General features: G+C 45.5%; 1 protein-coding gene and 1 long non-coding RNA gene across 19 annotated transcripts; one reads left to right on the plus strand and one right to left on the minus strand.

Moving 5' to 3' along the window:
• Nucleotides 1–284: 284 nt before the first annotated feature.
• LOC123159457 (uncharacterized) lies at nt 285–2,864 on the plus strand. 2 transcript variants are annotated; one of them, XR_006479720.1, is made up of 4 exons: nt 285–697; nt 927–1,007; nt 2,202–2,336; nt 2,554–2,864. It is a non-coding gene; the product is annotated as an uncharacterized lncRNA (long non-coding RNA). The 2 variants fall into 2 exon arrangements; XR_006479719.1 differs by having other exon boundaries at nt 2,561–2,862.
• A 43-nt stretch (nt 2,865–2,907) lies between these two features.
• Nucleotides 2,908–9,167, minus strand: LOC123159456 (uncharacterized). Of its 17 annotated transcripts, none has more exons than XR_006479709.1 (11): nt 9,037–9,167; nt 8,709–8,906; nt 8,171–8,627; nt 6,715–6,892; nt 5,783–5,867; nt 5,589–5,700; nt 5,434–5,493; nt 5,258–5,325; nt 4,777–5,175; nt 4,244–4,346; nt 3,341–3,484 (listed from the first exon to the last, which is right to left on the minus strand). XR_006479709.1 is itself a non-coding variant. In XM_044577297.1 (5 exons), the coding sequence occupies exons 2-5, from the start codon at nt 8,176–8,178 to the stop codon at nt 3,084–3,086; spliced, it is 426 nt and encodes a 141-aa protein (XP_044433232.1). In that variant the 5' UTR covers nt 8,179–8,627; nt 8,709–9,142; the 3' UTR covers nt 2,908–3,083. The 17 variants fall into 17 exon arrangements, 2 of the variants coding, with proteins under 2 accessions (XP_044433232.1, XP_044433231.1); XR_006479710.1 differs by adding an exon at nt 4,592–4,655 and having other exon boundaries at nt 8,709–9,136; XR_006479711.1 differs by adding an exon at nt 4,549–4,655 and having other exon boundaries at nt 8,709–9,136.
• Nucleotides 9,168–23,958: the final 14,791 nt, after the last annotated feature.

Genomic DNA, 23,958 nt, shown 5'->3' on the forward strand with positions numbered 1-23,958 from the left:
TTTATGACTCTTGTCAATTTGACGCGTGTGACTGGGTTAATCCTGTGCATAGCTTTTTTAACTGGTTAAACAATCTTGCACGTTTCTTTCCTCCACCGCTTTGACCGGGCCTTCTGGGCTATTCGATTTACTTGGTACATACCACGCGTATCTTGTCTGCCCCCGCTTCACACCGCGTGTCCAGTTCTCTCGAGGGCTCGATTCCAGAAATTTCTACATCACAGGTTGCGACTATATAAAGGCCACGCTTTCTTGCCTAGGTTCTCATCTTGCAGTGTCGTTGGTCTGTCTCCCAAATTCCGGCGGCGCCCACACCCCCACCAGCGGCCACCTCTAGCCTGAGGCCCGAAAGGAACGCCCGGAGAGATGCATCCATGGAGCTAAGCATCGCCAGCCTCATGAGCCCGCCCAGCCTGCGGGAGCGGGAGCCCCTATGCCTGAAAGCAACGGAAGTGCTTTTTGATCGTGCGTGCCTCTCGGACGGCCGGCCTGCGTGACGTGGCGGCAGCAAGGGCGGGTCTTCCTTGTGCGCGTGCGTGTGGTGGTGCATGTGAGCGTTGGACTGCGGAGGCTGCGGCAACCTCGAGCACGACTACACGGCGCAAGATTTAGTGGAGCAGGAGCTGGCCGTGGTCGGGCAGGTTCGGGGCGCAGGTGCAGTCACGCAGGTGCTCGGAAACCACGCGCGTGATAGAAGGTACTGTTCTACACGTACGCACATGAGCGCTCGCTGCCTCTTCAGGGTCAAGCAATCGCAGCTGAGTCCGCGGCTTGGCGCCTTGCAATAGTAGTATGTAATGTTTATTTCTTTGCCACTAATACTAGGAATCAGAAATAGCTTAATTGCATTATTAGCACAGTTGAGAGAAAAAGACATGGGTACAGAGTACACTATATATCATCATCTTTTATTGTGTTTTTTTCAGCAGGACCTGTCGCCACTCGCATAATCTTGCAGTTGCAGGGCCGAGCTGCTCCCTGTCTTTGCTTTTCCTCCAGGACTTCAGGTAATTTTTGATATATATATTACCTGTTCTTTTTATCTATCGGCCCATGGATCCATTGCTCCCTGTCTTTGCTATCGGCCAATGGATTTTTGATATATATTTATTCTCTCCCTGTTCTTTTTATCTATCGGCCCATGGATCTGTTTTGAGTTGCACATTCCTTTGGCGCAGCAATGCATATATGATTCATGATTCAATATGCCTATCTTACATTTGATTCAAATCAAAATCAGACATACATCTGCACAATAATTATTTTAAACACCATTAGTTTGTTGTAACAGATATTGTGGAAGTGATTTCAGATGATAATTATCTGATTGATCCAGTCACCAGGATGTTCTCCAGAAAAATTAATGAGACCGCGAAGTACAGTAGGTACCATAGACTCATTATTGCATCTCCCTTTTTGTTCCTTGTACAAAAACCGAACCTTGATCTATAACTAGAGAGGATGTTTGGCTTATTACAATGTAGTTCAGATCTAGGTTTAATATTTCATTTATCTTGATTTTGCTGTTCTCCTTGCCCTCGCACCTCCAGCCTCTTACAGTCTCTACCCTGGTCCAACGCATTTCCAGTTCAGTTCGCCACTTTGATTCTTACTTTCCATGATGTGGTCTGGATGTGATACTTGGACAAGAACTTGGATAGTGCCTTAATTTAAATACACACGATTTAGTGAAGTTCCATGATCTTACTTCTCATCTGAATTTTAATTGGTGGTGTATAGATCCAAACCAACTCTAGCTTACTCAGCTGGTATTGAGGTTTGATGATCCTTCAGATATCATGTACGAGTACACACACAAAAAATGATGCATTTTGTAGAATTTACTGATGGTCAATATTATACAGGATCTATGACTTGCTTGCTCCTCTTTACATTTTATACTTGCTCTTATTTTGATTCCGGCCTTCTTACGTAGAGCATAACCTGGTTTACAATGTTCAATTGTAACTAGCTGAACTTCGGATTAGTTGAATTGACGCTGGGGAAGCTATATGTATCTGTTTCATGGGATTAACCATGAAATGTATTGTACCCATCTCGGGTTTCTTGTTTAGATTCAGTAATCAGATTCAGTTTAAAGATTCATTGTCTCCAGAAAATTTTATTCAGTGATCAACCGTTCTCCTCCAACTGAAATTTCATGTTTATGTTTTTTATTCTAGTCCTGTGTCCATCTCCAGTTTACTCAAGAAACCAAGTAGGTGATCATGGAGGTTGACACAAGTACATCCAAGTCAGCGTAAAGCTGAGATGGGAAACCAAATCGAGCAACTTCAGAAGCGTAATGCACTATCCAAGGTAGACCACGATAGCAGGTAGTCTTGTCATCTTGCATCTTTCTTTTTCGAGGAATTTTGCATCTTCATATATCTCATGCATTGCTTATAGCTGTGGTACAGAACATGTAACAGAAGACTATTCTTTTTCTTATTGCATCTGTAACCTCTGTTTATTATACTGTAGAGAAGAGAACCACATAATCTTGATACTAATAGTTTCATTTCCATGATGGTACAAATAAACTGTCTGTAGTTTTCAGATATCTTGTCGATGCTAGCCAGGAAGAGCACCAAAGGAATGAGCCTATGGTATACACCGGAAGCAAGCCACCAAGGGCCTCTTGAGAAGAGGTAGCTTCAGCACTGTACCACAAGATTACAGAGACCAACCCAGCTGGAGGATCGATGTCTCAGTTCTACCTATGTAGAATATAAAAGCAATGGTACCATTGTAAACTTGTAGTCTCGCCTACCATCATGTATCTTAAGGATGTAGCACTAACGCTGAAACCATGTATAACTATATCCATAAATATCTATGTTTTCATGCAAAACGAAAACATGTTCAATAACCTGCATACAAGTTTAAGCCAAATACAGCACATGAATGTACCAGCGAGTCACGAATATAAAAACTGTATCTAGAAACAACTATTGCCCAACTATTATCTTACTCACTACAAAGACTAGTAGAGTGCCCGTGCGTTGTCACGGGCTCTTGAAATAGTTTGCAAAAGTTACATATTAAATTTCAAATGGACAAACAATATAACACAAACACAATTATTGAATAATTGAAGTCCATTTTTGCAATGTAAATTGACAAAAATAAAAGATTAACGACATGTCCATATAACAAACTGAGTGATGGGCGAGGGCAGCGGCGAAGGCATGGAGCGGCGGTGGCGAAGGGACGAAGGGCGGCGGCGGGCGAACGAGGGCAGAGAGTCTGCGTGCGAGTGTTTCTAGAGACCATATATAAGAACCTACATCACATAAGCAAGCAATCATAAACTGCCCAACAGATTAATAGGACAAAGTACATTCGAATAACCAAACCAAGAAGTTGTACTTCCATCCAGCGTCATGGTGCCTAGTTGAATTGCTTCCAAGCTCTGGCCGCGATGAGAAGAGACTGATATGAAGCAGAGCAGGCAAAACTTGTCTTGCCGACATATGCATAACTGAAACAAGTAGGTTGAATCACAGATGAAAACCAAGAAAAACAAAAGGTTTGAATAATGTGGCCTCGACCCTCAGAACAACGAGGAGAACCTCGACGCAGAGTATAACAAAACATGTCCCCTACACATGCGATGCACGGGGAGGATGGCGACAGCCCCGACGCAACCACACACGGGAAGAATGCGGTGTTTCAGGAGACAGTGTTACGCGATGATATGAAACTCGCGTTGCAGCATCCACCTCAATCTCCCAACTTTGAAAAATATTTGTCTCGATTCAAGATTACAACCACAATATAATTCCATCCAATAACTATTCGGCAATTTCCTGTCTGTTTCCGAGACACATGCCATATAGCAAATCAAGAACCTACGTTCTGATTAATGTTATGCAAGTAAACAATAAATACAAAGTTGAACACAAGGGCCTGGATGTGAAATACATTTAATCAAATTGAATTTATTTAAAAGTACTTATTATATGGCCACAGTATCTTAAAGCCGTATTGAGCCTCTGACTACTCAGGCACTCACCCATCTCATGTCTACTTCTTATCGGATGGACTTCGACCTTTCTGATTCAAACAACTCATCTAGAACGTTGTTTACCTGATGTTGTTTACCTAACCCCAGTACATGTAGATGCGCACTTTAGGTTACTAATAATTTTTCAAATATAGGAGCCTCTAGAGAACATGAAAATAATGGAGGAGAGGAGAGATAAAACCAAATTGCAGTCCAGGTACAGTACGAACTTACCTGGGCAGGTGCTACAGCCTGCGAGGCATTGCACCCAGGGCATATCTTGATGCCTCTGCTCCTGATCGCCTCCAGGAACTTCTCCAGCGTGTAGTGATTCATACTGCAGACCAACAATAATACTTAAAATAGACAGAAGAAAGTGGATATACTGCATAATTTCTCACTTTTCAAGAGTGCCACCTCATTAGTCATTACAAACATGAACTTTACACAAATTAAAAGGTATAAATAATCACCTAAAAAATGTGCACAATCACACAAATTACAAACATAAGGAAGTTGACTAAATAATGAACAATCACCTAAAAAATGTGCATAAACACAGTGCAGGAGCAACATAATTACATGAATGTGTTGCATCTTCATCCAACCTCTTGCAACCGATATTTAGCTTGTGCATGTATACAATCTACAAAGTAGAGACATAAGACAGTTGAACCTTAATTGATGTAGTCTGTAGACTGAAATAGAGAGAGGAGCCGAAAACATCGAGGTCCTCATGGAATGCTGCAGCAAGAACAAAATTGCACCAGCTCGAAGGAGAGAGGGCCTGACACCAGTGGGGCATGCCGTCGCCAAGCAGCTACGGGCCCCAGCACGGCACATCCAACACACCACTGAAGAAGGCCACTACCTCCTTTCCTGGATCAAAGGCGCCACACCATCGATGGATGGGGTGGATGCCGCCAGAAAATGCTGACGTAGAGAGGGTCGGCGCATCCCCGCCGAGCCGCCAGAGACTCTCCTTGAGCAGAACATCACCGCTGCACACATCTGTGCCGCCGCCATCGTGCTATTGTAGAACATATGGTGAGAGGCGAGCGAATGGAGGAGTAACAACTGGGCATGATATGAGAAGAGGATCTCCCTAAGATGGTTGTACCCGCTCCCGCTGCCCTACATATGCACCCGCCACCACTGCCCTACATCTGTGCCGCCGCCGTGCAAGAGGCACGGGGAATGAGTTATAGATGTGCCAACCACATTTAACAGAATTTGTGCAGCACAAACCTGCCTTGGCTCAATGCCAATGTGCTTCAGCATATCAAAAGTATAGATGTAGGGATCATCCTTGTACTCTGCAAAAACAAGGGCAAAATCATATGAGCTTTGATGTTCCCCTGTATTGAGCAGAAGAGATAAATGAAAAGAAGTATGAATGTAAGTAGTGGGCAAGCTGAGGTTACCTGGGCTGAATGTCGATCAAAGCCGCCTTCCATTTTCCCTTCAGGTTCCTAATTTTCTGACTACACAAAAATCCCATGTCAGAAGTTGCAATACCAATGCACATTGATGCTTGTATAGAAAATTTGACTATCTAATCTTACTGTCGCAGAAGTACCTTTTGCATCCATCGTCTCTTGTACTCAGGGTACGTACATACGGCATTTGGGCAATGAAATTTGAAGTAACTGCTTGCTCACAATTGACGACATTGTTGGGCATTGAGTTAACTGAATCGCACAAACTACTTTCAATCCTTTCTCAAAAGCCAAAATCAAGGAGACCAGAAGATAGAAAAAGAGAGAAACTTACCATTGAGATAGAGGTTGAGCCAGGCAGTCCTTCACGCAGTCAGCAGGCAGAAGTGTCGTTGTTGGGACAGTTCGCACCCCAGCATCTTTCCCAATTAAAGTGGAAGAAACCATAAATTGGTTATCAAATCACCATGAAGTGGAAATATGGTTATTAAAAACTTATTTCGCAAATAAAATCGCTTGATTGATTCTCCTCTAATGAATTAACATTCATCTTGGCGCCTTCTAAAAAAGGTCGTGATAGAAACACAAAGCACAGACCAAGCACATCGGTTTGTGTTCCGTACTCATTCTAAATAATTGGAAGCTTCTACATAATCCAAAAATGCACTACATAGATATTATACCGGCATCCACCATCCTCTTAAAGGGACATAGATTATGCTGGCTTGGTTTGCTACAATTTTATCTGTAAGGGGTAACATTGTTTACATGTAACATCCAAATTGTATTGTCGTACAAATTATAGAAGAACTGAATGCTTATGTACTTACAATTTGATGGGCATCCAGCTATAAGACCAACCATTAACATCACTCCTTAAGATCCTCAATCTGAATAATCTTGCCTATTTATTTTTAATGGAGGATGCTCAGGACTGTTACATAATGTAAAATATGATTTCTTAAGCTATATAGTTTCTGCAGATAAAAAAGGAACCAAGACAATAAATCATTTGGTTATGTTACTGTTTCTTCAATGAAACTTTTTTTAGTGGAATCATATTAGGTGAGACACAAAGGTAATTTAAGTCAAATCCAGCAGCCATGTATATATAAAAAATGCGTGTAAATTTTAGACTTTGTGGATAAAAGTGAGTCAAATCCAGCAGGCCAGCACCCATGTATAAAAAATCGTACGAATTTTTTACTCTGTGGATAAAAGAATTGCAATATTAATAGTACGAAGAAAAAGTGAACTGCTACAAACTTGTCTGGGAGACAATGTCCCCAAGTCTTGAGACCTTTTCTTGGCTCGCTTGAAGAAGTACGGCTCGTTTGGGATTGGAAAGCAGCAGCTGCTGCATGTCCTTTGGGAGGACACAGAATGCTGCTTGGAGGTCTGTCTGCCTTCAGTTTCTGGCATGCTGCTATTGATTCAGCAGTACCTGTCCGTGAATTTTGGACGGCAGAAATTGGAAAATAAACATCAGGATATTTTCAACAAAGCATTGAGGTCAGCATAGGTATGTTGAACAAGCTACTGTCCAAGATATTCCTTTGGAAACATTTTAACATGCAACTTTTAAATATATATCACTAAACAATTGCAAGGCCCCTCATGTTGTAATGAACTGTATCATGGGGGGCGTTACAGTAAATCAAAATTCTTGAGGTTAGGCTGTCGAAACTAATAATATAAGGTGAAAAATCTTCAACCGTCATGTGCATGCATCCCTCCCGTCTATCAAATACAGGAGAGAGAATGGTAGACTGGTATCAAACAACCCACCGAAGGATATTATCAAAGTGTCACATGACTTTTAACTGTTATAATGCTTTATTATCTATTACATCAAAATCCAATGCCATGACTACCGACTACCGAAGGCGCTTATTCACAGGTAAAGATAGAACAAAATCCCAGTGCAGTCATGTGCATGCATCCCTCCCGTCTATCAAATACAGGAGAGAGAATGGTAGACTGGTATCAAACAGCCCACCAAAGGATATTATTAAAGTGTCACATGACTTTTAACTGTTATAATGCTTTATTATCTATTACATCAAAATCCAATGCCATGACTACCGACTACCGAAGGTGCTTATTCGCAGGTAAAGACAGAACAAAATCCCAGTGCAGTCATGTTACGCTAAACTTCATAACTTTTAACACTCTATTCCATCACCACTCGGTTTGATTTCTTGCAAAAAAACATCAACAAACCAGTCACACAGAACATGTGGTTCGTTCAACTAAAACAGTATTCATATGCCAGAATAGTGCATACTCAAAATGATCAAATCCTAGTTAATCTGTAGTTCATCATAGACAGATTAATGTTTTCTGGTGCAACATTCCTGTAAACTAATTAAATGGCAAACTCATAATAGAGTACAGATTGGTGTGCGCTACGAAGTAGGAGCCTAATTGGATTTTATTGTAGGAAATTGCATGAAGTATTAAGGGTGTGCGTCGGATTAAATGCAAGAAAACCAGTCATGTTCCTTTTAGTATATGTGGTAAGCCTCAGTGGTCTGAATCATTTTAGGAGAGCTGCTGAGGATTACAACATTTAGCCCTATGCTACAGAAAAGTAAACTATGGAATCACTCAAATAATTATTATAACATATCATTACCGAACTTCCAAAGTTTAATTCCTAAAGTTCAATGTGTCATAAGATGAATGCATAATTCAGTCAAACCAAGGAAGTAAACTTCACCTTCCCATGGTTTTTGCTCAGATCAAAGAGCTCAAAATATAAGCAGTGGAAGCAGTGGGCATTAGAGCCACGAGAAGAGATGACATGACCTTCACCCCAGATCCTTAATGGCCAGCCTCAGCTCCTTGAGAAGGACGACCTAAAGCCTCCATCAACAATTCGACACCTGCACCATGACAGACAGTCAGGTCATAGGATTCAACTTGGGCAACGAATTCAAGGGATTTTTAGATCAAGCATATGTAGGGGCCGCCATGGTTGTTGTACACGAGGAAGAGAAGTGTGGGAGGCGAGCCCCAACCCATCAAGGTCACGGCCACTTCCTAACACGCAACAGATTGCACTCCACGAGTTACACACTCATCTTCCTAACATGACGAACACCATCCGATCAACCTCGCTGCCCCAGGATCATGCAGCGCCGAGTTAGTTGATGCAGAGCGGGGTAGGACAGAGGCTACAAAAAGAATCCAGAAACATAAGAAGAGGTGGTACATCGTGAGGTACAAAATCAGCATGGGTGGGATCAAGGACGAACCAAAATAAACATGGGGGAGGGGTTGCACGAGGAGAAGAACATAGCATGAGCACCAGATCCGACGTCGGGATGGCCGTGGCCGGAGCAGGAGGCTCGGCCTACTCGCTGATGGCCAGATCCGTTGTGGTCATTCAAGGCGGCTTCCAGGTCGACCCCTCAGCCTGGCGAAGGCAATCCTCCATGTCGAGCTCCCCGCATCTACAGGGATTTACATGCTGGTGAAGTCGCAGGCGGCGCCGCAGAGATGGTAGGACGCAGGCTACCCTAGCGCGCGTGGGAGGAGGCTGGCGGCGAAGATGCGGGAGGTAGGGGGCTGGAGATCGCTTACCATGAAGGAAGAAGGTAGGGGAAGGACTTTTCACCGGGAGGAGGAATCCGGCGGCGGCGGCGCACCTCTCTCGAGAGGAACCCTATGCTATGCGTGAGGAGAAACGAGGGGGTGAGAGAGGTGAAAAAATCATTGGAACGTGGTTTTTTTTTGTGCGAGGGGGTGGTGGGAGGGGGACGAAAAAAACCAGCGAAAAAAAATCGGACGAAAATGGTGGGACGAAAATAAAACCCGGAACGCGACCTACCAACTGAGACATTAGGAGTAGAGATACTCATATCACAATGTGGAACAAATTCTCAAAAACTCAATGAAAACAAATCTCAAACGAAACATCGGGGCGCGGCGTGCTGCCGCGCACTACCCGCTAGTATTTTTTAAGTTTCATAAGGGAGGTCACGATGTCGTGATGTGAGTTGAACCCTTTTCAGTGGGATGGATCAAAGTATGTGCCTGACTGCAGTGACCATTCCAGAAAGACGGTTTTGGACCCTTCCCGGTGCCTCCTAGTTACCACTAACCCCACTCGGAATAACACTGGTAAAGTATATTTGTTGGTCTGGTCTTTGCACTCGTGGGGAAAAAATCAGGGTGTGCATTCGGTTTTTCGGTTTAATTCGGTTCGGTTTATAAGGTTTTTATACTTCGGTTTATACGGTTTTATATATAGATATGGTTCGGTTTCGGTAATAACCATTTAGTTTCGGTTTGGTTTCGGTAATAACCATTTAATTTCGGTTTGGTTTCGGTAATAACCAAAATAACCAAAGTTCACGCGAATTTTTGAACAATGCATACTTTTTTTATCACATGATTCAATCTGTGTATGTAGGTTAGTTTTTTTTTTTGGAGAACTGTGTATGTAAATTAAATCATTAGATGGCAGACATGATTTGGTGTATTATGTACATACGACGTGCACCAGATCGAGGCAATATATGACCGCTGAGGCATTCACAAAGATGTATCTACGTACTAGCAAAATCTGAGGACAAGACAAGGAAAGAGCACCGCATGCACTACCTCTAGATTTTTTACGTGGAAAAAATATGGCATGAAACACCACAAGTTTGTAGCCTTCAGGCTCCTTTTTTTTCTTTTGAGGATTAGAGCATCTCCAGCTGCGCCCCCAACAGGCCCTCCCCAGGCGATTTTTCCGCACCAGCGCCGAAAAAACGGCCCAGTCGCCCTCCCAGAAGCCCGTTTTTCGTCGGCTCGGATCGAAATTGGTGCCGGCGGACCCAGGCAGAACCCGGCGTGCGGGTCCGCCCTGTCGGCGAGTCGAGCGCCTCTTTCCGCCGTTTCTTCCAACTTTCCCCCCACTTCCCTTCCATTTACCCCTTTCCTCCCGCCATTCTCCCTCCCGCTCGCCTCCCAGCCGGCCGCCATGCTACCGAAGAAGTACGCCGTCCCCCGCGCCGCGGCAACCGCGACCGCCTCCGTCGCCCAGCCGAAGCAGAGGAAGCCGAGCGCGCCGCCGTCCAAGCCGCCGGGCATGTCAAACGCCGACTGGAGGGTGGAAGTACAACGACGGGAGGCCGTCACCGCCGACCGGCGGAACAGGGCCCTCGCCAAGAAGGCCCATGACAACGTGGCGCGCGCGGCTGCGGGCGCCGCTGCCGATGGCCAGGCCGAGACCGAGGCGGCTCGCGCGGGGATGATGAATCCCCCAGGCAACCACGCGCAGTACGCGCCCTGGGGCCAGCAAGGCGTCGGGTCTCCGACGCCGCAGCCATAGGGGTCGTCGGGCTACGCCGACGGGGACGCACACGGTGAGTTCAACCCGAACGTCATTTTCCCCCATGGCCACCCGGCCCAGCGCACGCCCTCGCCCGCCTTCACCGGCATGCAGTATCCTCCATACAACTACTCGCCGCCCACGTACGCGTCCACCCCTACGCCCCCTCTCCATTGTTGCGCGTTGCCCTTCTCTCACCTCGGCGGCGCTGACGTGACCGAGGCCGACATGGACGACATCATCGCGGAAGGTTCGGCCGCTGCCACCGCGTCTCCCGGTTCACCATGGACGAGATGGTGGATCTCACTGCCGGCATGGACGGCGAGCTCGGCTACGTCTACGGCGATGAAGAGCAGGAGGAGCAGGACGAGGAGGAGGAGGAGGAGCCGGCGAGGGGGCGCAAGAAGAAGAAGGTGTGCCGGCCAGGCCATAGCCGCGCATCAAGTGGGCGTCCAAAGAGGAGGAATGCCTCGCCGAAGCATGGAAAGTCGCCTGCCTCGACCCGACCACCGGCGCGAACCAGAGCATCGAGACGTACTGGGCGCGCATCAAGGCCGAGTTCGACGAGCGCAAACTCGTCGACCCCTACTTCAAAGGCGTCTACATGCAGCGCGGGACGAAGGCGATGACGAACCATTGGGGGCGTATCCAGGGGGCGTGCAACAAATGACATGGGGCCGTCGAGGAGGTCGCCGGTCGCCCGGAGAGCGGCACCAGCATTGAGGATCAGGTATGCCATGCCGGCCTCCCGCCTCTTTTCGCCGTTCACTCGCCAACTGTTTGTTCGTCCCCGCGCAGTTGCTGCGTATGTTCGGTCTGTATCGGCAGGGCAACAGCGACGCCGAGTTCAAGTACCTCCACGTCTACAAGCGCATCGACAAGTGCGACAAGTGGGGGGAAGTCCGGCGCACCCTCGAGAAGGCCAAGGAGACCTACAAGCCTGACGCGCCGGCTCCGGGCGCGTCAGATGGGCGGCCGGACGGCAACAAAGGTGCCAAGAAGGGGAAGCACGCCGACGCGGCCACAACTGCGTGCAAGAGTCCATCCAGCACTGCCTCGTCGACGCACAGGTCCGGGCCGCCCTTCGGGAAGAGATGATCGAGGCGCGCTGGTCGGCGTTGATGTCGACCAGCGCCGTTAAGCTCGACTTACTCCGGACCAACGTCGCCGCGAAGAAGAGGAACACCGACCTGGCTTTCCTGCTGGGCGGGGCGGACATGCTCCAGAGCACCGACGAGGCGGTCAAGGCGTGGTACAGGGCGCATGTTGGCCTCATCCTGGACCAGCTTCCCTCGACGACGACGCCCACGCCCACGACGCCCACGCACACGCCGGCGCCGCCGCCAAGTCCGACCGCTGATGCCGCCGAGACTGCCCGCAGCACAGAAGCCATGCCGCCAAGCACAGAGGCCCCGTCAAGCCCGCGCACGCCGACTCCGGCGACGCCGGAGGCCGACCTCGCCGCCTGATGCGCGCTTTCGTCCTTTCCTGCTTTTTTGTACGCCGAACATTTCATCCGGCCGCCGATCTAGGCCGCTTGATCGTCGGATTGTGGCGTCTATTTTAGGCGCGGAACGACTATGTTTGAATTTGCCGTGGCTGGTGGGGGCGACCGGGGGCGTGACTAGGAGCTAGTCCGGCCCCAGTGGCCGAACTAGCGCCGGCTCGCCCGCAGGCCGCGGTTTTTCTGCGCCCTGGGAGGCCGAACATGTGGAGATGCTCTTAGCGTCCATACTCCTGGGTCACGTCCTGGCCCAAGCACTGAGCCATCCTCTAGCTCTTGCGCTAGGCAGCCCAAGGCCCATGCCCAAGCGCCAGGCGCCAGCGTGCACCAGCCGTGCCGCAAAATTTAGTACCACATCACGAAGCCAGCAGCAAGGAGATGGGTGGATCGCTATAAAAGTAGGTGCGACGGGAGGGATCAGCTCAAGTCGTCGGTTGTTTAACACGGAACGAAGCTAGTTTCGGTTTATTTCGGTTTAACCAAAAACCATTGGTTTTTAACCGAAAAACCCGATTGTTTAATGGTTTCCAGATTTGGAAACTGAACTTGAACCTCAAACCTGAAAAAATCGATTTTTTGGTTTGGTTTTGTTTTTTTGATTCGGTTTTTGGTTTTCGGTTCGGTTTTGCACAGGGTGACTCGTGGCATGTGGTAATCTCAAGGGCAGGGCCGGGCTGACCTTCTCCAGCTCACATCACCTTCACATGTTACTTCAGCACCTGAGTTGTCTATCATCACCCCAAAAACAGGAGAGTTGTCTACCATTGTTTCAGGCCCATGTCGGCATCTTTACCGGCTAGTAAGTTCCACGTGTCTTACACAGTGACGACCGAATATCGATTGGGCACTTATAGGCGCACGCGCACCAGCCTAAATTTGTGCCGGTCGCACCATAGCCTCACGATATATGTGTAGGAAGCCATCAGATCTGTCACCTGTGTCATCTTGCTCCATCCCCTTGGTTCTTCCTTTCTCTAGCGCACCAGAGCTAAACCAAACAGTGTGCATGACAGAATCCCCCTCCCCTTCCCCGACGACCCCCAGCGCCGATGACCTCGCCAGCTCGTCGTTGCTCGCCATTCTCGATCCTGAACAGCCGCAGTTCCAGGACCCGGTTGCAACACCAGTGCTCGCTAGTCCGCCCGATGCAGCAAAAATGTAGTGTCAGATCCAGCAAAATCAACCTCCGATTGCAGCTTTTTTAGTGAAAGTCATCGTTGTGGCCGTGTGCAGATGAGGGTAATAGCAAACAAAACATCGGATCCAACAAAAAAAAATCGCTGGTTCCAACAAAAAAGGGAATGGTAGCAAAACTCAAATACAGTGGTAGCAAAAACAAAGACGGTGGTAACAAATTTGGAGTGTTTCCATAGTAAGAAAAACATGGATCCGGCGAAAAAAATCGAAAGACCACTACTAGGAAAAGGGCTATAGATGATATGGACACTAATGACGCAACAGACATGCGGTGCGCCACTACTATATACTAATGGCGCATCATATGTTGGTGCACCATTAGTGTCCAAATACTAATGGCGCATCACATACACGGTGCGCCATTAATAACAATTTTTTTTTCAAAACTAGTAATGGCGTACCAGGGTGTGGTGTGCCATTACTAGTTAAACTAGTAATGACGCACCACATCCACGGTGCGCCACTAGTAATGTTTTTCCAAAAAAAATCAATTTTTTTTCAAAACTAGTAGTGGCGCACCAGGGTGTGGTGCGCCATTACTAGTTGAACTAGTAATGGCGCACCACACCCACGGTGCGCCATTAATAATTTTTTTAAAAAAAATCAATTTTTTTTCAAAACTAATAATGGCGCACCATGTGTGCGCCATTACTAACTTGGCCCAAAAATTCCATCGAATGCACCCCTGGACCGCCTTTTAAGTTTAAAAAAAATAAAAGAAAAAGATGGAAATGTCAAAAAATAAAAGAAAATAAGTTTCCCATCTGATATGTGGTCTAGTTGTTGGGAAAATTTGCAAATGTGAATTTCGACTTTATTTGCAAAATCTCTCTAGAATTTGTAAAATGGACATAACTTTTGCATACTAACTTGGGTGGAAAAAATTTATATGAAAAATCATCTACTCAAAAAGTTACATCCAAATTTAACGGGGAACCCCGTTAAACATTTTCAAAATCCTCAAAAACGTAACAGAATAAAAGTTACGGGGCTTTTAAGATCTGAAGACAAAAAAATTCAAACTTACTAGAGGCGCACCTTTGCTAGGTGCGCCACTAGTAACAGAAAAAAATTAGTTTCGAATTTTTTTTCGGATTTTTTTAAATATGATACATAATATGAACGGAAGTTTGAAATAATTTTTCAAAATTTTATCACACTCATGAACATGAACAAAGTCCTAAACATCAATAAAGTTTAATAGGATTGATATGCTAGATATATCAACAAGTGCTTGTGAAGTGAGCTGGTGCTGGGGTTGGATAAAACTCTGAAGTTAAGCGTGCTTGAGCTGGAGTAGTGTGAGGATGGGTGACCTTTTGGGAAGTTTGACCACGGAGTGCGATTTGACCTGAGATTAAGCATATTGACCACGCACTGCAGATACTAATGGCGCACTACTGGTGCGCCACTAGTATGGTGCGCTACTAGTAGGCCTTTTCCTAGTAGTGGACGTTGGCGGTAGCTAGTTGTAGCAAATTTGGTAGCCGGTTGTAGCTTTCCTATTGCCGGTTGCAGCAAAAAAGACGGTGTTATCGCCACACTTCATTGTCATGGTTGTAGCAAATCTGGGCGCCGGTTCCAACATCTCCGGCATACGCTTCCAGCAAAACGGGGAGCCGGTTCCAGCACCAGTGGCCCCCCGCGGCGGCAACTTCTCTTGCAGCTGGTTGCAGCTCTGCCACCGATGGTTGTACCTCCTGTGGTAGCCGGTTGTAGCTTTCCCGTCGGCGTGGCGCCATCGGATGCAGCTTAAAACCAACAACGGGCTTGCGGCTATACCGAACAGGGGGTTGTAGCTCCTTGCCGCCGCGCGCAACAAAATCGACGGTGGCTCATTCCACCATGGCATCGACCGTCCATGGTGAAGGCTTGCAGCAGCACGCCGCACGGCACGACGCCACCGTCGATCTGTGGTAGCACAACAGCGGCGCCCCTCCAGCACCCGCCCGTCTCCTCGATGCAGTACGAGGTGCCATGGATTTGAGGAGAAGAAAAGCAAGAGGAGGGATGTGTATGGGATAGAGATTGGGTGGGCTGCTAGATTTGGGGAGAAGAAAAGCAGAGGAGGGATGCATCTGGATAGAAACGAGTGGCCTAGAGCAGTTTTTTTTCTGAATTAGGTGGGGAGGGCTCGAGCGGCGTGTGGGACCCGTGACATGCATTACGCGCGTGAGCGTCCGGTGCAACGCTTTGCCTACGCACCGTCTCCAAATATTAGCCATATCGATTTACCACGTTATAATAGGCAAACATATAAATTCGAAGTCACATACGGATGAAACATATAAGATATAGGTTCAGGTTTGCATGCTCATTCCATCAAAAATCAAATTATGACTACAAAATATTCGATGGCATGACTGTGTGGTGTATGTACTTCCTCCGTCCCGATATAGATCTCATTGATTTAGTACAATTTTGTATTATATCAGCAACACTTATTTTGCACTTATTTTGCGACGGATGGAGTTCTACACAAAACAAGTGCAAAATATATAAGAGTAGGTATAAATAGTCAATCTGCAAAGAGAAAGTGGACTTTGGGAAGATGCTGCCACATATTTGAACCAAAACAAACAAAAATCATATAGTAAAGAGGTGTCTAGAACGCGAACCAACCTGTGGTTGGATGGTTAGAGGGATTGTGGTATTCGAGCCCATCAGGGTTTAAATCCTGGTGCTTGCATTTATTTCTGGATTTATTTCAGGATTTTCGGCGATGCGCATTCAGTGGGAGGAGACGTTCCTGTCGACGACGAGGCGCCTACGGTGACTTCATAAATATCAAGATGATATGTCGGCTCAGTCTTTTGGAGGCGCTCATAGGGGTAGGGTGTGCGTATGTGCATTCATAGGGATGAGTGTATGCGCGTATATATGAGCGCTTGTGTCTGTACTGATGTTAAAAAAAAGAGGTGTCTAGAACAAATGAGAAACGGTTGTATTTTGTGCATGTTGTGCAATGTAATAAATGATATAACAAAAAGTGAATAGCACTTCTCTTAATATAAAAAATTTGGAGACTTAAAGTACAAAAGAATATTGAATAACAGATGGGTGTCTTCGTTTGAGGGTTGTGCACATAATGTGGTACTCCCTCCATTCCACAATGTAGTGTCTATAGATTTTTTTAAAAGTCAAATTTTGCCAACTTTGACCAAGTTTATAGAAAAAATTATATACATCTACAATAGTATACATGTACATTTCAATAATATAAGTCATGATGTATCCAATGATGTGCATCTGGTATTCTAGATGTACCTATTTTTCTCTATAAATACGGTCAAACTTTGTAATGTTTGACTTTTGAGAAAATCTATAGACACTACATTATGGAACGGAGGAAGTATATACTACATTATGATTGTGCCTAAGCTCAACTAGAACTTCTGGAGAGTACACATGGCAAAATCTGATGTAGTGAAGAGAATATCTAAGGGCATCTCCAAAGCCCATCCTCAAACCTTCCACGACCATTTGAGCCGTGTTATCCGGACTGCGGAAGCCATCCAACGCGGTCCTATATTGTTCTGCGGCGCAATCCGGATGCATTTTCTCATGCAAACTAAAGACAAACGTCGCAGAGGTTTGCGGGAGTCCGGACCGATCCAAATCCCGCTTCTGACCGCCCTAGCCTACCAAAAACCCCTAACCCCTCCCGCGCGCGCTTTCCGACAGGCGTCACCCGCCAGCAATCATGTTGTTGTACAGCACGCCGCTCCACATTGAAGGCGGCTCAGGGCGGACGCGACCTCTCACTACCTCCGCCACCGAAGCGGGCGCCAGCTAAGGGCGTCGCCCACTGCACCCTCGGCTGAACATGCCTCCTCGTCACATTCAGACGCCTCCATTAAACCCTCGTGGAAGCCGGGAAAACTACTCCGACCAGACGTCCGTTCAGTATTGGTTGGCATTAAACGCAATGACCACCGAGCTCCTCCCATCCGCCATCTATTTAAACGAGGCCAGACGTCGGGCAAGAACCGCACCACTCCGCCGCTCCTCATCTTCCTCTTCCACCATTTTCTCCACTCTTTTGATGGCATCCAACAAGTAGGAAGAGTAGTTTTCCAGCATAAAAGTCGGCTGGGTGGCCCGCCGAGCTAGCCAGATACCAGCGAGGAAGCTTGTTGCTCCACCTCCCTCACCTAGCACCGAGGGAGCCAGTTGCCGCCCCAAGCCGGCGCATGGTTTGACAACTCATCGCTCCAGGCCAGCTCAAGGAGGAGTGGTGAGTTGCTCCACGTTGGCATGACAGGCAACACGGTGTCACGGGCATCATTGCTGCCGTTCACGACACCGCGTCGTCCCACGCCGCCCGTGCCACAAGCAGAGACAGAAGCTGGTGTGCAGAGATCGATGAGTCGGTGGCCAACGCGTCTGCGTCCCTCGCCTTCATCGAGGAGGAGTAGAACACAGGAGGCTATCGCCGCTTGGGTCCCATGAAGGCCACTGTCGAGGTGACGCCGGCGTACATAGCTGGTGTCTTGCCTTGTTCTTTTTCAGCGCGGACCATCGTAGACCCCGCATGGGCTCCATGGAAGCGGAGGTGCCCCCTTCCCGTCCTGCTGATTTGTGGGGAAGCGAGACGTTCTTTGCATTGAATCATATACCTCCGGGGCTCCTGGCAGTCCGGTGCTCGGGTTGCCGGACATGCGGAAAACAAATGTATCCTCGTGCGACCATTTAGATCAGGTATTAATTATACCTTCAGAGCCGGACTAGCATCGCTTAGTTGATATAAATGTAATGAATTCCGTCATGGTTATATGAAAGTCCGGCATTTTTATATGAAATCCGTCATGCTTATATGAAATCCGGCCTTGTTTGCATGAATTTTGGACAGTTGGTTCGAGTTGTTTTCAAGATGTATGCGGCTACGGTTGGATGGCATTCTCCCGCATCCGTGTCTGCGAACTGGTTCACTCCTGTCCGTAAACGGTTGCGGGAGGAAATTTGTGTGTCACCGTTGAAGATGACATAACCGACAATATTGCTTGGATTTGCCATCCCCTAATCGTCAGATTGGTTTCGTCCAACAACAATTATTTCAAGTTATTTGAACATTATATAGCGGTATAGATATAGATATAAATATAAATGTGATACATCATGAATAAGCACATGGTTAGCAAAGAATGTCTGCTACTACCGAACACAGTCGGCATAAGATTGACGGTGTGTACTTGCATTCTTTGAGGAATAAAACCACACGCAGCACCTGGTCACATTTTTTCTTCAAAGCAATGATAAGACCTTTATGTCCAACAGACGCATCATATCTATCTCCTGTCACCCATTCTGCTGATTCCCCACGTCTGAGTGTACCGGGAAGTCATTACACACGAGAAAAGAAAGGGAACTACAACAGTATCATGCTAGCAGTAGTACTAAGCAGGGCACCACACACACACACACTCCTGATTCCCCTGCCACTGTTATCTTATCTTTTTCACCCCTAGCACAAGGACTACTCCAAAACTAGAGTAGCTCACAAGCCACAACACTACAAAAACAGAGTTGTGTTAGATTAGATTAAACCCAGATGGATGGAAAGGCATGATTCCTTTCCAATCCAATCACATCCATAGGCCGCATGCATGATTTCCCTAATGGAACCCCCAACCTACCTTAATACCACAGTTCATCATTCATTACCAGGGAATAATTGTCCCCGGTATATTAATCCCCCTGATGCCCCTCACCATGGACACCAACACAAACACCTTCCTCTCTTCAGAATTATATATTATACACGTATGCACACATCAACATATATAATTTTAGCAAGATCCAACGCATCTTGCAGTGACTGATCAAGGCCGGTAGCAACACCGCAACAGTCTCACTCTCTGTCAAACACACCTCCGGTTCCATCGTCCATGAACCGAGGGTGGAGGACCGAGCCCACTGTGGCCACACACCTTCTCAAAGTATCCTGCTACTCTTTATCAAATATGCAGTGTCTAACAAACCATCTACTCCTGTTTTATATAAACTAGTAGAAGGTAAATGCGTTGGTACGGATTATAGTGTGTATATAAATAAATCAAACAAGGTCATCTCCACGGTTGAAGCTCATTTCTCCCTCATACGCCTGGATGTGTTCGGACATCAAACGGGCAACCAGTAGGCTTTTCTCAAAATTCAGCCGTCTGTATAGTCCGAGCTCCCCCAAATCCAAACCATATGTGAGTTAGAAATGTCATTGTCTGGACTATCTGCAATGGTATCTCCAACATGCAGGCCCAACACGAAAACCTCATCTCATGACGCATCCTTCTCTTTCTGTCGGACCCTCCCCTTCCCACTCCGTAGTTCGCCGTAGCTGGGCATCTTCTTGCTGGAACCCTCTTCTTTGAAACTGGATGACGCACACCTCACATTTGTTGTGCATTGCAACATGGACAATTTTTTATCATGAACAACAAACAACTATAGAGATCATTCAAAAAAAGTCATTTCAACATTGCAAATGCATGCAGTAAAATGTCATATTTTCTAGGGTTTCTAATTGTCTCGCAACAAGTGCCAGCATTTTTCTCCCATTTCTCATATCTCGCATCTATTTAGAGTTTGCAACGCCTTCAGTTCAACATGTCAATGTCATGTGAAACGACATCATATGTCCCTTGACTTATGCAACTGATGAAACAAAAAAAAATGCACATACACATTGACGTGGGAGGTGAGTGGCAACCTGCACATATTTCTAGTCACCAATAAGCTCCATCTCTAGTCCACACACACCATTTATTGCTAGAAAGAATATTTGTCGTTGTTCTATTCATTGTTCTCCCTAATATCTTCTACTCCTAGCCTCTTTGCCAACCCGTTTCTTTGGCGCCTATCAGCACCACATCAACATTAGTGTGTTCGTCAGCGACGCCTCATCTTCTTCTTCCTCCTTTGTCGCCACCATTAGTTCTCGTTCCTACTTAGTTTCTAGAATACTTTTTTTTTCTAAACTGATTCCCACCGTGCGGGGATTCGCTCATATTTTCAACGACCAAGACCTTTTTTCCATTGTCGTTCACGATATTTTTTCTAGTAGTATCCCTCTTTAATGAGATTTGTTTTTAATGGGAGGGAGAAAATCCAGTGGGGTGGTGGGAGGTGAGGCAGAAAAACTAGTTGGAGGGGTGATGGGAGGTGAGGCGAAAATAAACAGTGGGAGGGGTTTTGGGAATGGAGGCGAACATAAACCGGTGAGGAGAGGCTACCAAATCCCCCTTTTGGAGTAGAGATGTCGAGCACAAAATAATAGGCTGGTCATACAGAAAACGAGAGAAAAAAAACATAGAAAAAACTAAAAAAATGAAAATCCAGACACGCATAAAAAATGGTCCTGCCCACTTCGATTATAGTTGATGTTTTGGTAAAATTTGATTTCATTTTGGTATGATCAGTGGAAGGCAAGGAAAGTTTGGATTTAGTTAAAATTTTCTTAAGATTTGATTTGAATGAGTTAATGCATCATGTTGTTTTGTGGAAGTGCCAATCTGCTTGAGTTAGTGCACGCGTCAAATGGATCGGCCCAAATTGGATGCACTTGAGCGAAAGGTCACCTGTAATATGCTACCAACCCCCCCTTTAGGAGTAGAGATGAGGCTCATCTCAAAAATAAATTAATGTATCAAATCATTAAAAAATATCCCTTTTGTTGGTAAGTAAAATTGGGAGGGATGTATTTAGCAAAAATGTAGTTGCATAATCAGAAAACCAAGATTTAACAACTGAAGTTCTAATAGCAGCTAGTTGTTCATGAGGAAAACTATTGTGATAGGGAGTGGATTGCCGACTACATTTTCCATTGTAGATAAATGATCAGCTAGAGGATTGTCTTCCCCTTTCAATCAACAATAAGTAAATCAAACTTTTGCAACAGTAAAACCAACCTGAGATGTCTAGGTTAGCCCCCTTCTTGTTCATAAGATATTTAATAGCAACATTATCGGTATAAACAGTGACTTTAGAATCAGCAATTTAAGACCTAAATTTATCAAAAGGGAAAATAACTGCCAGTAATTCTTTTCCTATGGTTGCATAGTTTCTATAAGCACCATCCAAGGTTTCACTAGCATAGTGAATAACATTGAGGTTCTTGTCTACTCTTTATCGTAATATAGCTCCTACTGCATAATGACTAGTAACACACATAATCTCGAAAAGGTAGTTTCCAATCAGGTGCATGAATTATAGGTGCAGTACAATGGTTTTTTTATGTTTCAAAAACTTCTACCCAATCATCATCAATTGAAAATGGCACATCTTTTTGCAATAAATTTGTAATAGGTGTGGATATCTTAGAGAAATTTAAAATAAATCTCGTATAAAATCCAGCATGACTGAGGGAACTTCTTATATCTCTAGGATGTGGAAAATTTTCTATAGCTATTATCTTAGCTCTCTCAACATCTATACCTCTTTCAGAAATGTTATTTCCAAGAATAATTCCTTCGTTTATCAGGAAGTGACACTTTTCCCATTAAAGACTAGGTGTGTGTCTATGTATCGTTGTCAAGATTGTAAAAGCAATTATCAAAAGAAGTTTCATAGATAGAGAAAGCGTCCATGAAGACCTTAGCTATTTTTTCAGACAAGTCCAAGAATATAGAAGTCATACATCTTCGAAAAATAGAATGTGCATTACATAGCCCAAAAGGCATACATCTATAGCATAGGTTTCAAAGGAGCAAGTAAAAGTTATTTTCTCTTGATTTTCATGAGAAACAACTATTTGACAAAAACTAGAATAATGATAACAAAAATATATATGTTTACACACCCTTTCCAACATTTGATCAATTAAAAAAAGAAACGGATAATGGTCTTAAATTGTGTCCAGATATGCATTGTTTCGTAGATCATTTGGTTAGTCATGAATTCTTGTGTAGATAAATTGTGTCCAGATATATATTATTTTGTAGGATCAATTGTGTCCGGATATACATAGTTTTGTTGGATCAATTGTGTCGCATTGTTTTGTAGGATTAGTTGTGTCCAGATATGCATGGTTTTGTATTGGCCGGATATGAATTGTTGACAATGTTTTATTTTGTAGCCGTGCGTGTAGTGTATTCTTGGAGTTGATAAGAAGAACTTCACGGTCATGCATTTTTTGTTAAAGTTGAATGGACAACCCAAGTGGAATCTATACATTGTTAAGACCGTCGCCCATGGCACCGAGGAAGAAATCGGTGATCCAACTAGCCAAATAGAAGAACCGTCCAAGAAGGTTAGGAGATGTTCCTGGGGAAAGAAGTGGAAGGAGAAGAGGGTGAAGTGAGAAGGGGCGGCGGCCAAGATGACGGAGAGATTTGAGGACATCATGTCAAATAAGGAGGATGCATACATCAAGCGCTCCAACGTCAAGGAGAAAAACAGGCGGAAAGGTTTAATACATTTTTGGCGGCGACCAACAGGAAGCTAATGCTCGAAAAGAGGAGGGCCATGCTCGAAGAGAGGAAGGTTGAGATCGCAGCTGCTTCGGAGGAGACGGGACAATGTTGACCTTGAAGATAGAGGATTTGAATGAAAACATAAGGATGATTGTGCAAGTGTACGTTTCAATATGTTGAAGCGGCACAAGGAAGAGCAGGAAACAATGGAGAAGACGAAAGAGGAGAGGGCAACGACGCAGTAGGAGGCATCCGACAAGAAAGCGGCCGAGACGGCGGAGAAGTAGGCAGTGCGATGATGTCAGATTGAGTGTGGAAGCTCAGATTGCATGTTTGGCATGGATGGAAATGCAATCTTTTGTGATCGGACATGGAAAAACTATGCATACTTTCTTGTTTTGGTTGTGATCGGACGCCAGTCTGTTCCGTCGTGCGGTATGTGATCGGACGGATTTGAATTTTAAATAGTCCATACTGGCGGACATTTAAGGGATCACTACCAGAAACGCAAATATTTCTGTGGGTCAGAGACCGACAGGAAAGTAAGGAAAACCGTCAGGAATAGTATTCCATGTCGGCCAACCGACAGGAATACCCGTCAGCCATAGCTTGACAGTGATAGGAGAAAATGCATGTCGGAAGGCCGACAGGAAACCTATTCATGTCGGGAGGCCGACAGGGAATGTAAATCCCTGTCGGGACAAAACCGTCAGGAAAATAGAATTGGGTGAACAAAAAAAATATAACTAATAGAAATACTTTTTGCATAATTGATCTATTTCACAACAAGTCAAAAACATACACAGCTTAATAGGTTACATTAATCACAGTTTTAATAAATCACATCTACTTTGTATACACTACCAGAAACGCGAATATTTCTGTCGGCCGTGTAAATTTCCTGTCGGGCCCGCAACTGGATCACAGGAAAAATATATTTCCCTGTGGGCTGAGGCCGATAGGAAAACAATTTAGCTTTTCGCGCCCAATTCTCTACCTAAATGGGCCTTCCCGCGCTAAGGAATTCAGCCACGCGCGCTCCGCCAATTTTCCTGTGAGTTATGGGCTCACAGGAA

The sequence above is a fragment of the Triticum aestivum genome, chromosome 7B, assembly GCF_018294505.1.
Source record: "Triticum aestivum cultivar Chinese Spring chromosome 7B, IWGSC CS RefSeq v2.1, whole genome shotgun sequence".
Classification (NCBI taxonomy): Eukaryota; Viridiplantae; Streptophyta; class Magnoliopsida; order Poales; family Poaceae; genus Triticum; species Triticum aestivum.